This window comes from Neovison vison, chromosome 8 (genome assembly GCF_020171115.1).
Source record: "Neovison vison isolate M4711 chromosome 8, ASM_NN_V1, whole genome shotgun sequence".
Taxonomy (NCBI): domain Eukaryota; kingdom Metazoa; phylum Chordata; class Mammalia; order Carnivora; family Mustelidae; genus Neogale; species Neogale vison.
In genome coordinates, this window is record NC_058098.1 from 23965354 (window position 1) to 23980580 (window position 15227).

The 15227-nt window shown below is 35.8% G+C and overlaps 1 protein-coding gene across 7 annotated transcripts in view; it reads right to left on the reverse strand.

The window, feature by feature from the left end:
• ITCH (itchy E3 ubiquitin protein ligase) overlaps window positions 1-15227 on the reverse strand; it is a 134918-nt gene that overhangs the window by 14367 nt on the left and 105324 nt on the right. For all 7 annotated transcript variants that reach the window (XM_044263206.1, XM_044263204.1, XM_044263205.1 and 4 more), the window contains 7 exons: window positions 14998-15126; window positions 8094-8166; window positions 6934-7005; window positions 4485-4573; window positions 2376-2535; window positions 2012-2145; window positions 1555-1695 (listed from right to left, as the gene is read on the reverse strand). In XM_044263206.1, the coding sequence (XP_044119141.1) occupies window positions 1555-1695; window positions 2012-2145; window positions 2376-2535; window positions 4485-4573; window positions 6934-7005; window positions 8094-8166; window positions 14998-15126 (798 nt within the window). The remainder of the gene's footprint in view (window positions 1-1554; window positions 1696-2011; window positions 2146-2375; window positions 2536-4484; window positions 4574-6933; window positions 7006-8093; window positions 8167-14997; window positions 15127-15227) is intronic.

A 15227-nucleotide genomic window follows, 5' to 3' on the forward strand; every position in this document is an offset into this window, starting at 1 on the left:
TATAGATTCCCCCTTGCAATTTTTTTAAATGAAAAGAATTTTTTGAAGATTTATTTATTTGAGAGAGAGAGATTAAGAGAGAGAGCGCATGTTTGGGGCACCTGGGTGGCTCAGTGGGTTAAAGCCTCTGCCTTCAGCTCAAGTCAGGATCCCAGGGTCCTGGGATCAAGCCCTGCATAGGGCTCTCTGCTCAGCAGGGAGCCTGCTTCTTTCTCTCTCTGCCTGCCTCTTCGCCTACTTATGATCTCTGTCAAATAAATAAATAAAATCTTAAAAAAAAAAAAAGAGAGGGAGAGAAAGCGCATGCACACGCATCCGAGAGTATGAGAGTGTCTGGCACTGGGGGAGCGGGGGACTGACTAAAGGAGAGAGGGAGAGAAAGAGTCTCCAGCAGACTCCCTGCTGAGCAAGGAGCCAGTAGAGGGGCTGGATTCCACCACCCTGAGATCATAACTGAACCACCCAAGCAACCCTTGAATGAAAATACTTTTAGTGAAGATTCTCTACTAAATAGTCTAAATTTCAACTTTGACTTTTAAAAAAGATTTTATGTGAGGGGGCGAGAGAGAGAGAGAATGAACAGGGAGAGAAGCAGAGGGAGAAGCAAACTCCCTGCTGAGCGGGGAGCCCAACACAGGGCTTGATCCCAGGACCCCAGGATCATGACCTGTGCCAAAGGCAGATGCTTAACTGATTGATCCACCCCAAGCGCCCCTTGAGATTCTTTTCAATGACTTGATGTTACATGGCATAGTGATTACAGAGCTGGTTTTTAAAAAGTGATCTAGCACTATTTTTAAAAAATGAAAGTTCTATATAACCAAAATTCTTTTCTATCCCTTTATATATAATCTTCAAACTGTGGTAAAACTGAAAATATACCAAGAAAGGGTGTATAAAACCTATCAGTACCCATTAGATTAATTCTCTATAAAATTTAGCTTGAGTTAACCTGGAGCATATTCTCTCTACCCTGCTGCCTCCACAAGAATCTGTTCTACATTCTCATTTTTTCTGCCACTGGACTAGTTAAAAGAAATTTAGATTGTCTACTGAATTTGGTCCTTAATTTCTTGTAATGTAGTTTCTCTATCTACCATTTGGATGTAGCTGTAATTGTTCTCTTAAGGATTACTGTAACTTACTAGCCTCCACATCTTCTAAAGATTCCTCTTTAGAGGAATTTTTTTCTGTGGCCTCTGAAATGCAGGACATGGCAGAATGGGATATCAACTCTGAGCTGCCTGACAGCACCATCACACACTACACTTTCCTACTTACTACTTGTGACTTTGTGCTTTCTAGCATTCATATCTCTGCTCATGACTACAACTAGAAAAAAATAATGTCTCCCTCCCTTGACTTCCCATAGCACTTTCCTTGTTCCTCTCTCAACATACTTGTAGAAAGTGATCATGTCCATGTCCTTGATCAATTCTCATAATGATTAGTAAAAAGGCAAACATTATCTTTTGAAATATTGTCCACTAGTATTACTAGGCAACTGTCAATGTGCTGTAGCCACTGTATGTTAAAAGGAGCATTCTCTCTCACCTGATATATTCCTCTTTATTTTCTTCTGTCACAAGAATATTGCCACCATTAGGTTTCAAATCATGACTCTTGATTTCACCTAAAATTTCTTTATCGACAGAGAAGTACATTTCCAAACCACATTCCTCAATATTGTTTTCTCTGCACAAATGAAATTAACACTATTTGTTAAACAAATTCAATCGTAAAATTTTTTTAAAAGAACTGTGTTCTTCAATAATTACTATAAAACTATAGCATCAAAATAAGAAAACTGGAGAGATTATATACTCTTAAGTCATATTTTTACCTAAGATATTGGGTGTATTCTGTAAAATCCATCATATTAAAACCCAAGACAAGTTTAATATTTAAATTCAATAAACCAGTTACATGCTTACAGTTTGGATAAGTTACCAACACCATAATGAAAGCATATAAGATTATATTTTGATAAATTAAATGGAAACAAACTTACTTAACCCAGATGAGAGAATTGTAAAATTCTGGATCAATAGATTCTAAATCCTTGAGTCCAACTGGTTTGTTCAATATACGTTTATAGAATGGCAAAGAAAAACCTGTGTCTATGAACTTCCCATGGAAGAGAGCCTGTATGAGAAGAAAATAATACCACCATTTATGATAATTTTATAATAGAATGTTAGATGAATTCTTCCCCTAAAGCTCCCCTGTCATCTATTATGGCACATTTTTGGGAAAAGGGCAAAGATAACAAACCAATCTTAAAATAATGTGTTAGTAATGAGAAAATTTCAAATGAGAAGATTAAAGAAGCATGCTTTAGTATTGCTGAGCAACAGTTCTTCATTCATACTTACCATGGCAATAAACCTGCCAATAAAACGAAAGTATTTCAGGTGATCTGGATTGATGTAAGAAGCAGGATTTATCTGCAAGCAGTAGTTATCCTTCCCTGCATATTCAAACAGGCAATACATTGGGTTCAACACTTCGTGTGACAAAAGAAAGAACCACTCTCTGAAATCAAAAGAAAATTCAGGGTGAAAAACCATGCCAACAAATCAAACAGCAGTGCTACAAAGATCTCAGGAATCTACACTCCTTAGCTGGTGATAGTTTTTTAATCCCATGTTGATTTTTAACTCTTTCTGTTCAAACAGACATCTAGTTTAGAGAGATATTTACATACTGCATATTATATTTCAAAGAATCTAAGACGTCAACTTAAAAGACACCATTATTTGATGAACCACTAAAAATTTTTCTAATTATAATTGTGATACATAGTCTAATGTCAGAGCTGTTAAAATGTTAGTCTTAGAATCAATGAAATACTATATAGAGGCAAGTCTAAAATTCAGTATTAACCCATGTAGTCAGAGCAGCTGAAAGATGTCTAGTATTACTCCATCTGTTACTAAACCTCACAGAAATCCTCATCAAATGCCACTGCTCTCTAAATTTTAGGTAAATACAAGAAAACTTCCAATTTCACAAAGACAATAAAACACTTAACTGAAGCCACTCATTCATTAGAAAAATGCTCTGAGGAGCTCTAATTCAGCTGTTGTGAAAATACCAACCAATATTAACACAAGATTACAGTGACTACATAACATGGGTTGGCCTCATAGAACCGTAGGCAGAACAGATCTGGGGCAATACAGGTGATACTACCTTGTGTCTGAGATTTCTTTCTTTCTTTCTTTTTTTTTTTTAAAGATTTTTATTTATTTATTTGACACAGAGAGAGAGAGACAGCGGGAGAGGGAATATAAGCAGGGGGAGGGGGAGAAGGAGAAGCAGGATTCCCACTGAGCAGGGAGCCTGATGTGGGGCTCGATGCCAAGACCCTGGGATCATGATCCTAGTGGAAGGCAGACACTTAATGACTGAGCCACTCAGGCACCCAAGATTTCTTTTCCTGTGAGTTCATGGCCTCTGGTGGTAATGCTGCTTTTACTTCTTAATACTATTTAATTTTCTAATTTAAGAATAAATGATTGCTCTCCTCCTGAACTGCCTTTAACTCATACAAAATTCAGTGTTTCTATTCATATTTACTATTTACCAGTGGCTGCTTCATACATTTTGAAATGTGAACTTTAATGTATAACATAAGTAAGAACTAAAATGCAGCCATCATTTAGTGAGCACACAAAAATGGAGGGTCTGAACTAGGTCACTAATAAACACTATTTCTATTCTTCACAATAATCCTAGAAAACTAGAAATGATTTTTTTTTACAGATGGAAGATATGTACCTGAGGTTGTACTACTGTGTACAGAAAAAGGATTCAAATCCAGTCTTGACTCCAAAGTTCTTGCTTTCTACACTGCCACTGCTATGCAAATATTTAACCTGATAAGCTATATTGTTATGCAACAAGCAAAGGAATTTCTTTGCCACCAAGGTTTGTCCTCTAGGGTTTGATTAGAAGTTCCAATATTAAGAAAGCAGAATTTAAAATTTCAATTCCTATTTTACACAGCCCTCTGTATTCTTAAAGCAGATATATTAATCTCAGTTGGGAATTGAGTGGCTATCTCTGTTATCAGTAATCTGTGATGGGGAAAATAACCTGATCACTATAGGGCCTTATATGCTCACTGTGGAAAAAAAAGAGGTGGTAGACTGAAGACGGGCTTCTGGTTTGATGATACAAAGCTTGCATCCATCTTCGTTCTGTGCCATAGTTTAGTCTCTAAGCTTCATTATTACCTATAAAATTCTCACAGGGTTATCCTAAGGATTAAAATGAGTAATGTGGGGGAAATCACCTAGCAGTCCCTTAGAGAAGTGCTGAATTAGTGTTTGCTGAACTTCTGTAGCTGCAGAATAAACGCACAATAATTTGCCACATTCATTTTCCTGAAATGTAAGATTGAGAAAATACTTGCAAGCAAAGTGAATGATACCTTTGGAAGAAAGGAACTAAGTTCTGAGTATTCATATTATCACTACCTTGCTACACCTCCATAATCTAAACCTTCTTCTCCTGGAAAAATCACCCACAAACGTCTTCGCAGATCTTGGGGATTGAAGCTCATTATCTACAAAATAATAAAGTAAAAGAATTGGTAAAAGCAGTTATTGAAACATCATTCTACCACTTCCAGGTTTAAGATATTCTTCATTATATGTAACTTGAGTTTCCCATGACATAGAATGATGTTCGTGGTCTAGTCAGCAACATACATACAGAAAATACATTAAAGTTTTATAATATTTTATATAAATATTATATATATCTATGTTATAATAGACTTTATACATAATTTTCTTTTAATACCTTTTGACTTATCAGGTTGCTTCTATCACTTGCTTATTAGAGCAGAGTAACTGTAGGCATGGTCCTTTGTTACGTTATTTGGGTGGTGAAGGGTTTGGTTATGTTTGGATTTGTTTTATAGCCAAAAGTACACATAGCAGCATTTGGCTAACAGAAATGAAAACCAGTGGCTACAGAGAGAATATAGTTAATTTTGGAAACTCATTCTCAGTGGAAACCTATAAATACCTGGAAAAATACTCAAATTTTGTGTCCTACTACAGTGGTTAATAAGAACATCTTCGTGTTTGAAGGACAGCACCATTACTGAAATATAATGAGTAGACGATTTGGGTTTTTCCCTTGTAAAACTCTTTAATTACTTGCCTAAAATTTGGCCAAAGGACATTACATGCATTATTTACTTTTATAAAAAAAAGTGACAGGGCCTGGACAAAGAGAAGTGGATTCAATGCCACTCTTATGAAATCAGAATGAACTCTCACATTAAATATCCAAAGAGGCCCAGTAAGTAACCTGCTTATGCCAGGGCTCACTTCATTTCACTTTCATGAATTCATCTGCTACTAAAAAACCCAGATGTAACAAAAAATTCAATGCTTATGGCAAATATTCTACAAATACACTAGGTTAGCTACATAGCAATACAAATGACAAACAGTAAAGGTTAAAATATTTGTTTTTATTGGTTTGTTTCTTGCTCCCTCTGGCTATTCCTTGTCCTATGGCTGCTCCCCAAAACCTACAGCTGTTTTTGATCTCTCTTGACATTCCCTCAAACCTGAGACTGCTCTCCCTTGGAAATTTTACTTGTTTTTTTGCCCTGTGTCTGATACTTTAGGATTCCCTGGGAAAAATATCTTTAGATAGTGCCCTCTAATAAATGTCTACTATTAAAAAATTTTTTTTCTCCTGCAATTTCCCCAATGACCAAAACACTTACAACCCCAAACAACTTTATCCACCACTTAGGAAGAAAATTTGATGCTAATTTTGCTATCAGCTCTGTCACTCTTCCAAAGCAAATTTTTCTTGTAAGTTTCGGTTTCACATGTATTTGGTGGATACCAAATCTAGGACGACAATTTTAAACAACTGTTTTAGTACCCTCTGGTCTGTCATTCTGCGGAAGTCTTTAGGTTTCAAAAGTCAAAAAATAAAGGGATAGTCAATCATGTTTTGTACTTTTCAGCACTGCAATAACAAGTTATGTTCCAAGAAACTGGCCCACCAGAGGCTGACTACATAGTAGTTATGAATATGAAAATTAGAAGCAGGTAATGACTGGAGTTGGGAATGGTCTTGGAGACTTACATTAGATGAAGGGAATCACTCATGATTCTCTAAATGGCCTTAGTCAGGTTCTGCTGCTAAAAAGCTACCTGCTCTTACTTATTAGCAAAATGCCAACTGGCTTTTCTCTTCAATGTTAATTACAAAGATTCCATTAGGAAATGTACATAACTGACCTCCCAACCATCTCAGAAAATTTCTTTTTCCTCTGCATTCATTTTGAAGCTGTAGCTACCACAATTATCACAGGAGCTTGATAATAAAAAATTATGTCCATATCCGGCCATAAAATAAGGATTAAATGTAAGTTAACAGGTTCTGAGGACAATAAAAATAATTTGTTGACTACTTCTAAAAAAATATCTTTTTTTACTTTGGTATTGTAACCAATGACCAACTTCATTCCTACATAAAAAAAAACTTTTGTAAAAATTATGAATGACAAATGCTGATCGTAAAAATGCAAGTAACACACACGTATAAAAGCAAAGTCATCCCCTCTTCCTTTCTACCCATCCAATAATGTTCATATGGATATTTCCAGACTTCTGTCTACCAAAAACCTACTTTTTTACTCAAATATCTACTTCAAACTGAACACTTAGCTTAGAAATGAAAACCTGAAACTTATCGATTACTTTAAATTATTCTGACATTTCAAAAGCACAAGACATATATACATACAAAACTATCTACATGTTCCTAAATTTTAAGGATGAATACAGATGGCAATGACTCCAAATCAAAAAGCCAAACTATTAAGACTTGGAACCAGAAGTGGTTTTGGACAGGCAGCCACGGGGCTTTATCAAGTGGATAAGACAGTACCTGCTGAAAGGAATCTTCAAACAAGGTCTTTCTTGTCACTGTAATCTTTATGTGCTGTGGCATAGCCAGTTGCTGAAACACAAGAATGACTAAGTCAACTCTCTCTATTAAAACAGCCTACTGAAAAACCGAAAGAGTGAAGTTCTATTTACTTTTATCTTTGCTTGGAGAAAAAAGTAGACTGTGAATATGAATCTATTTCAGTAATGTTTAACCATGCATTTGTGAGCATTTATGCTAATTACAGATCATTTGATATATAACAAAAGAAAACCAAAAAAAAGAAAAAAGATTTCATATGCAGTGCTTACTTAATGAGTCAAATAAATCTTTATTTTTACTTTCAGGAAGCTAACATTATTTTTGCTTGCTTGGGTCCAGTTAATTACATGAGTTTGAAGTTTAAAAATATTCATCATAGTAACATTTGATTAGTACATTTATTTTTATTTTTTTTATTTTTTAAAGATTTTATTTTATTTATTTGAGAGAGAGAGACAGTGAGAGAGAGAATGAGCGAGGAGAAGGTCAGAGAGCGAAGCAGACTCCCCATGGAGCTGGGAGCCTGATGTGGGACTCGATCCCGGGACTCCAGGATCACGCCCTGAGCCGGAGGCAGTCGTCCAACCAACTGCGCCACCCAGGCGTCCCCTGATTAGTACATTAATTTTACTTAGAACCCACAAAAAAATCATTAATTCAGAAAATATGTATCAGAAATAACTGATCATATCTGGGAAGAATACTCAGAATGTAAATATAAATATAAATATGTATCAGTCATTTACATCAAATGTTAGATATAAAAGGGGCTGGTTACATAAATAAATAAAAAAGAAAGGGGCTGGTTACAATCAGTACATCAGAGAATGCTTTAACTCATTTGTCTGAAGACTTTTGTAATCTTAGAATTATAGGTATATGCTACTCTCCTTGAGTAGCAAGTTTTTAATTCAAACTGTTTCAACTTTATTCTTCTGGACTACAGAAGCCACAAATGAGCTGATAAAATTTTTTCTTGCCCTAAAAATAGAAAAAAGAAGATTCCAATGTTTCCCATTTTACTTGTTTTTCTATAGTTTAATTATTCTCACAATCACTGGTAATATAAGCAACATAACAAAAGAAAGGGAGTACAGGAAAAAAGTCCTGATACTAACCTGACACCAGAACCGGAAATACTGAACTTTTGCCTTGAAATCCCGTACATAGGCTATCTGTGGTCCATTGTCTCTGAGGAGAAATGTTAATATGACATGTATAAAAGCTTGTAATATAGAAGGAAAGCAAAATACCACACCCCCTCAGTACTCAGTCAAATATAAAAATACTGTAGCATAGCACACTCCTAAACAGCACCTTAAAAAAAAAAAATTCCCAGGACTAGTTGTAAGAGACAGAAATTTAGATCTTCTTAAAGGCATTGTTGGGGGAATTTCTTTTATATATAGTGAAATCTAACAGGACTAGGTAAAGGAAGTTCTATCTGGGAATGCTGCCTATCCCCAAATCCATTCTTTCCTTTGTCCTTAAATCAGACTTCTGATATCTACCTGGGCAAACTACTACCCAAAACAAAGATTACATTTCCCAGCATGGTTGTGTGATTTAACCATGGTTAATGAACTGTAAATGTATAGGATGGACTTCCGCGAGGCTCTTTAAAGAGAGTGAAGATAGCTAGAGAAGGATTTTCTCTTTCCAATTTGTTATTCCTCCATATTCCAACCTAGAGTGCATTGATAGCCGAAGTTTCAGCAGTTACCACACACTATGAGGTAACCTTGAGAAAAGAGCCAATGGTCTGGGATGGTAGAACAGAAAGAAAGAAGCCTAGATCACTGATGACACCACAGGGCTTCCAAGCAAGCCCTGGACTTCTTTTTTTTTTTAAGATTTTATTTATTTCAGAGAGCAGGAGTGGGGGGGAGAGCATGCCAAGGAGCATAAGCAGGGGGAGTGGCAGGCAAGGGAGAAGCAGGCTCCCCCGCTGAGCAAGGAGTCAGTTGTGGGCTTGATCCCAGAACCCTGGAACCAAAACCTGAGCTGAAGCAACCGCTTAACCTACTGCACCACTCAGGCACCCTACCCTGGACTTCCTTTAAATTCATTTTTTGTATGTTCAATGTAGAAATATAATTGATTTTAGGGGCGCCTGTCTTGGACAGTAGGTTTGTCTTGGGGTTGTGGGTTTGGGCCCTGCGTTGGCTGTAGACATTATTTAAAAGTAAAATCTTCCAAAGATAAAGAAAAAGAAGAAAAAGAAAAAGAAAAGGAGGGGAGAGGGGGAGGAAAGTTCCTAATAAGTTGGTAAGTGTTCCCATCACTTTTATTTTATGAAAGAATTTGAATAGGGTTGGTATTACTTACAGTTTTGATAAAATTTACCAGTGGAAGCCATCTAGGCAGAATTTTCTTTGTGGGAAATTGTTTAATTATGAATTCAATTTCTTTACTAGAGATAGGGTTATTGAGATTTAATATTTTTTCTTATATTCATTTTGGTAACTTATATCTCTCAAGGAATTTGTCAGTTTGTCCTAAAATATCAAACCTCTTGAAGCACCTGGGTGGCTCAGTTGGTTAAGTGTTCTTGATTTTGGCTCAGGTCATGATCTCAGGGTCTTGAGACTGAGCCCCACATCAAGCCCTGCAATGGGCTCAATGCTCGGTTTAAGATTCTCTCTTTCCGGGGCGCCTGGATGGCTCAGTGGGTTAAGCCGCTGGCTTCGGCTCAGGTCATGATCTCAGGGTCTTGGGATTGAGTCCCGCATCGGGCTCTCTGCTCAGCGGGGAGCCTGCTTCCCTCTCTCTTTCTCTACCTGCCTCTCCGTCTACTTGTGATTTCTCTCTGTCAAATAAATAAATAAATAAAATCTTTAAAAAAAAAAAAAAATTCCCTCTGCCCCACCCCTCTCTCTCTTAAAAAAAAAAACCCAGCACACACACAAAATTCTTGGCATTAGGTTGTTCAAGTATATACTCTTATCTTTCAATGTTGTATAGGATATGTAGCGTTTTTCACTTTCATATTAATTTGTGTTTTCTTTTTATTCTCTCTTCAGGTTTATTAGAGGTTATTGATACCATTAATCTTTTCCGAGATCCAACGTCTAGCTCTGAGTTCTCTATAATTTCATTTTCATTTTGTTCAAATCTGCTTTTATGCTTATTTCCTTTTTTGTGCTTATTTGGGGTTTAATAAACTTTCTTCTTCTAGACTAGGGTGAAAGCAGAGATCACTGATTTTATATCTTTCTCCTTTCTTTTTTTATTTTATTTTTTTTTGTCAATCATGGGATTTTATTTTTTTTTCCAATTTATTTATTTTCAGAAAAACAGTATTCATTATTTTTTCACCACACCAAGTGCTCCATGCAAGCTGTGCCCTCTATAATACCCACCACCTGGTACCCCAACCTCCCACCCCCCCCGCCACTTCAAACCCCTCAGTCTCCTTTCTTTTTTTAAAAGGTTTTATTTATTTATTTATTTATTTGACACAGGGAGATCACAAGTAGGCAGAGAGACAGGTGGGGAGGGGGTGGGAAGCAGGTGGGGGTGGGGTTGGGAAGCAGGCTTCCTGCTGAGCAGAGAGCCCAAAGCAGGACTGGATCCCAGGACCCCCCTTTCTTATTTTCTAATCAAATCCTATATAGAGCAATAAAATTTCCCCTGAGGACTATTTTTGTTAAACCCCACAAATTGTGATATGTTGCATTTTTATTATCATTAAATACAACGTTTCCTAATTTCTCTTGACTTCATTGAGCTAGGGCTTATTAGTAGTTTGCTTAATGATGGAAAGAAACATATTTCTGTCATAAATGAACCACTATGGTTTTATGGTTTCCTGTTTTATGTAACCAAACTTAAATGAAACTAAAAATAGATAATACTAAAGAATCTATTATTTATTTGCATCCTTAAATAATTTTTCCATTTTTAAAATTTAAATTCAGTTAACATATATTATTGGTTTTTGAAGTAGAGGTCAGTAATTCCTCAGCCTTATATAATACTCAGTGCTTATTACAACACATACTTTCCTTAATGTCTAACCCCATCCTTCTACCTCCCTCCCCTCTAGCAACCCTCTGTTTGTTTCCTATGATTAAGATCTCTTATGGTTTGTCTACCTCTGTAATTTCATCTCGTTTTATTTTTTCCTCTCTTCCCCTATGATCCTATGTTTTTTTTCTTAAATTCCACATATAAGTGAGATCAGAGGATAATATTTCTCTGATTGACTTATTTCACTTAGCATGATACCCTCTAGTTCCTTCCAGGTCCTTGCAAATGGCAAGATTTCATTTTTTTGATTGCTGAGTAGTACTATTCCATTGCATATATATACCACATCTTCTTTATCCATTCATTTGTCGATGGACATCTGGGCTCTCCACAGCTGGGCTACTGTGGACATTGCTGCTATGAATAATGGGTGTAGATGCCCCTTCGGATCACTATATTTTTATCTTTGGGGTAAATAATGATATTTAAATAATTTTTAATTTCATTAAAACCTAAGTGGCCTCATTTCTAGTTTCTGCTTTACACAAAGTTTTTTAAGATTTTATTTTTATGTAATCACTATACCCAACATGGGGCTTGAAGGCACAATCCTGATATCAAGAGTCACATGTTCTACCAACTGAGCCAGCCAGGAGTCCCCAAAGCTTTTAATAAGCAGAAATTATAAAATTTAAAAAGCAGCAAGAGATAAACATTGCCCTGATATCAAAGCCAGAGACACTACAAGAAAACTACTGACCAGTATTTCTTATGAACTGATATGAGTCCACAACAAAGTATTAGCAAATTGAATTCAGCACAGTATTAAAAGGAAATGGATTTACTCCTGGAATACAAGGATTGTTCAACATATGAAATGTCAATTCTATACACCAGACTTCAATAACAAAGGCAAAAAACCCCCACATGATCATCTCAATTGAGGCAAAAAAAAAAAAAGAGAAAGAGAGAGAGAGAGAGGGAGGGAGGAAAAAAACAAAAACAAAACACTGATAAAGTTTAACAACCTTCTATGGTGAAAAAAAATACTCAACAGAAGAGGACTAGAAGGAAACTCCCTCAGTATAGATGCCATTTATGAACATCCTACATCTGACATACTCAATGGTGAAAATGAAAGCTTTCCTTCAAAGATCAGGAACAAGGAAAGGATGCCTGCTTTCCCTTCTATTCAACATAGTATTAGAAGTTCTAGCCAGGGCAATCAAGCAAGGAAAAGAAAAAAAAGGTGTCCAGAAAGGAAGAAGTAAAAATTATCTTTGTTTGAAGATGACATAATCTTCTATTTAGAAAATCCTAAAGATTCCAAAGAACTATCAGAACCAATAAGTACATTCAGCGAAGTAGGATATAAAACAACACAAAAATCAGTTGTATTTCTATACGCTAATAATTCATCTGAAAAATTAAAAAAAAAAAACAATCCCATTTACAAACAGCATTTAAAAAAACCTCTGGAATTAACTAAGCCAAGGAGAAAAGATGTGTATACTGAAAAACTACAAACAATTGTTGAAAAAGAAATTAAAGGTGACAAATAAATGTAAAGACACCCTATGTTCAGGTTTAAAAGATGTCATATTGTTAAGATGTCAAAACAAACCAAAGAGAACTACAAATTCAATACAACCCCTATCAAAATCCTAATGACATTTTTTGCAGCAATACAAAATTCTATTCTCAATCATGAAATCTCAGGGACCCTAAAAAGCCAAAGCAATCTCAAAAAACAACTTGGAGATCTCACATTTCCTGAGTTCAAAATTGAGTAAAAACCTACAGTCATGAAAACAGTGTAGAACTAGAATAAAGACAACTATAATGACCAATGAAATATAAACTCCAGAAATAAACCTTGCATATTTATGATCAAAGGATTTTTGACAAGGCTGCAAAATCATTCAGCAGTCTTTTCAACAAAGGCTGCTTGGAAAATTGGATCATCACTTGCAAAAAAAATAAAGTTGGACCCTTTCCCAATACCATTCACAAAAATTAACTAAAAATGGATCCAAAACCTACACCTAAGTTTTATAGCTTTAACTCTTAGGTGTACACATTCTGCTAATAATCAGATTAGGAGAAAACAACAGCAAATGATGTATCTCATAAGGGAGTAATATCCAGAATATAAAGAACTTCTAAAATTCAACAATAAAAAACAACCAGATTCAAAGATGGGCAAAGAAGTTGAACAGACATTTCTTTAAGGAAGATATACAAATATTTGGTCAATTAGCACATGAAAAGATGCTCAAAATCATGAATCATTAGAGAAATACAAATAAAAACCGAGTGAAACCACTTCATAACCATCAGGTTGACAGTTTTAAAAAACAAACAGAAAGCAACAACCACTGACAGGAAAAACTGGAACCTGTGTACATTTTTGGTGGCAATGTAAAATGGTATACCCACGGTGGAAACAGCCTTGAAGTGCCTCAAAAAAACAAAGAATTACCACTGACTGAGCAATTCCACTTCTGAGTATATTCACAAAAGAAGTGAAAACAAAACCGCAAACAGGTATTTGTACACTCACATTCACAGCTGCATTATTCACAATAGTCAAAAGATGTTTGACAACCCAAAAGTCCATGAACAGATGTATAAATAAAATATGGCATATATATATATACACACACTAAAGTATTATTATGCATTAAAAAGGAGTGAAATTCTGATACAAATGGTAACACAGATGAACCCTAGAAATATAATGCTAAGTGAAATAAACCAGTCACAAGCACAAATACCATGATTCCATATACATGAGAGGTCAAATTCACAGACAGGAAGTTTAAGAGTTATCAGGGGCTAAGGAAAACAGGGGACAGGAGAGTTATTGTTAAATAGGCATAGAGTTTCAGTATGGAATGAAAGAATATTCTGGAGATGGACAGTGATGGTACTTAATGCCACTGAACTGTACACTTAAAATGGTTCAAAAGGTACTCTATAAAACTCTACTATACGTATTTTGCCATAAAAAACACCTCAAACAAAACACATTAAGCAAAAGAAAACAAAGTTACTTTAGTAACAGGAGAATTGAAAGAAAGCAGGCATCAGAAATCAGGGATTAATTGGTAAGCAGCACTGTACTGATAATTTCTAAATAACCTTTTTAGTGCTGTGTAAATAGATAACAAATATGAAAGATCTCTATGAGAAAATATGGTGATAAATAAATAGGGCAATAAAAAATACAAAATATTGCAGCAGCCCATTGCCGTATTCAGTTTCCCCAGCCAGCCATGACTTTTAAACTGCAGTGGGACAAGGATGCCAATAGAAGTGGCCTAGGGCTTTCTCTTTCTTTTCAGTTCATTTTTTGCCCTGCTGGGAATTAGGAGTCAGACACCAAGACCCAGGACAGTGTTATTTCTTCTGCATGATGTATGGTGGACTCCCTTTGCTGACTTTCGCAGCGATGCTGAGAGAATACGTGAACAGAAACTTCCCAGGTTGGACAGCACGTAACCTAGTGAGTAACCTTGCTCCTTTCAAGGAGCAGTGGTCCAGGGTACACCTCTGTCTCTAGGTCTCTAGGATCCCTTGGCCCTGGGGGTAGGGACTAATTTAGCACAAGGTAACATGTGCCAATACTGTTTGTGAAATGTATGGTCTTATTCGATATGACTAATGGGTTTTTTTTTGTTTTTTTGCTTAAGTTTTGAACCAAATCCTAGAGCCAGCTGATACTATTTAATAATCTGAGGATAGAATAATGGTGTATCAATAAATGGAGGTTCCTCCTTATGACGTATGCTAGATTATGGAAGATGTAAAATATTTGACCTTCCCTTCTCCCTTTTTTTGACTTTGTATTTTGCTGCATGATTCCTTCATTTTTAATCAATAAAGAGTAAATTGTCAAAAAAAAATACAAAATATTTAGGGAACAATGACTTCTGGGCAATCCAACTCAAGAAACAGTGAGAACTGTACTCCTTGCTAATTTAGCTCTTCATAACAAAATCTTAGGAATCAGTTTTATTTTTATTCTACAATGTTTAGAAAACTTACAGGGCAGATTTTCCAGTGCGGGGATCAATATAGGTGGTTGTTCTTCTATTGTGGTCCACAAAATATGGAATTCCATCGACTGTGAATCTCATTTCCCAGCCTTCAGGCAAGGGCTTTTCATTTAATTGACTACAAAACATAGGAAAAAATACAAATAAAAAATGTTGAGCTGTTTGTTTCCCAAATACACAAAACAAAAATCACCCATAAATGCAGCATCATTTAGATCA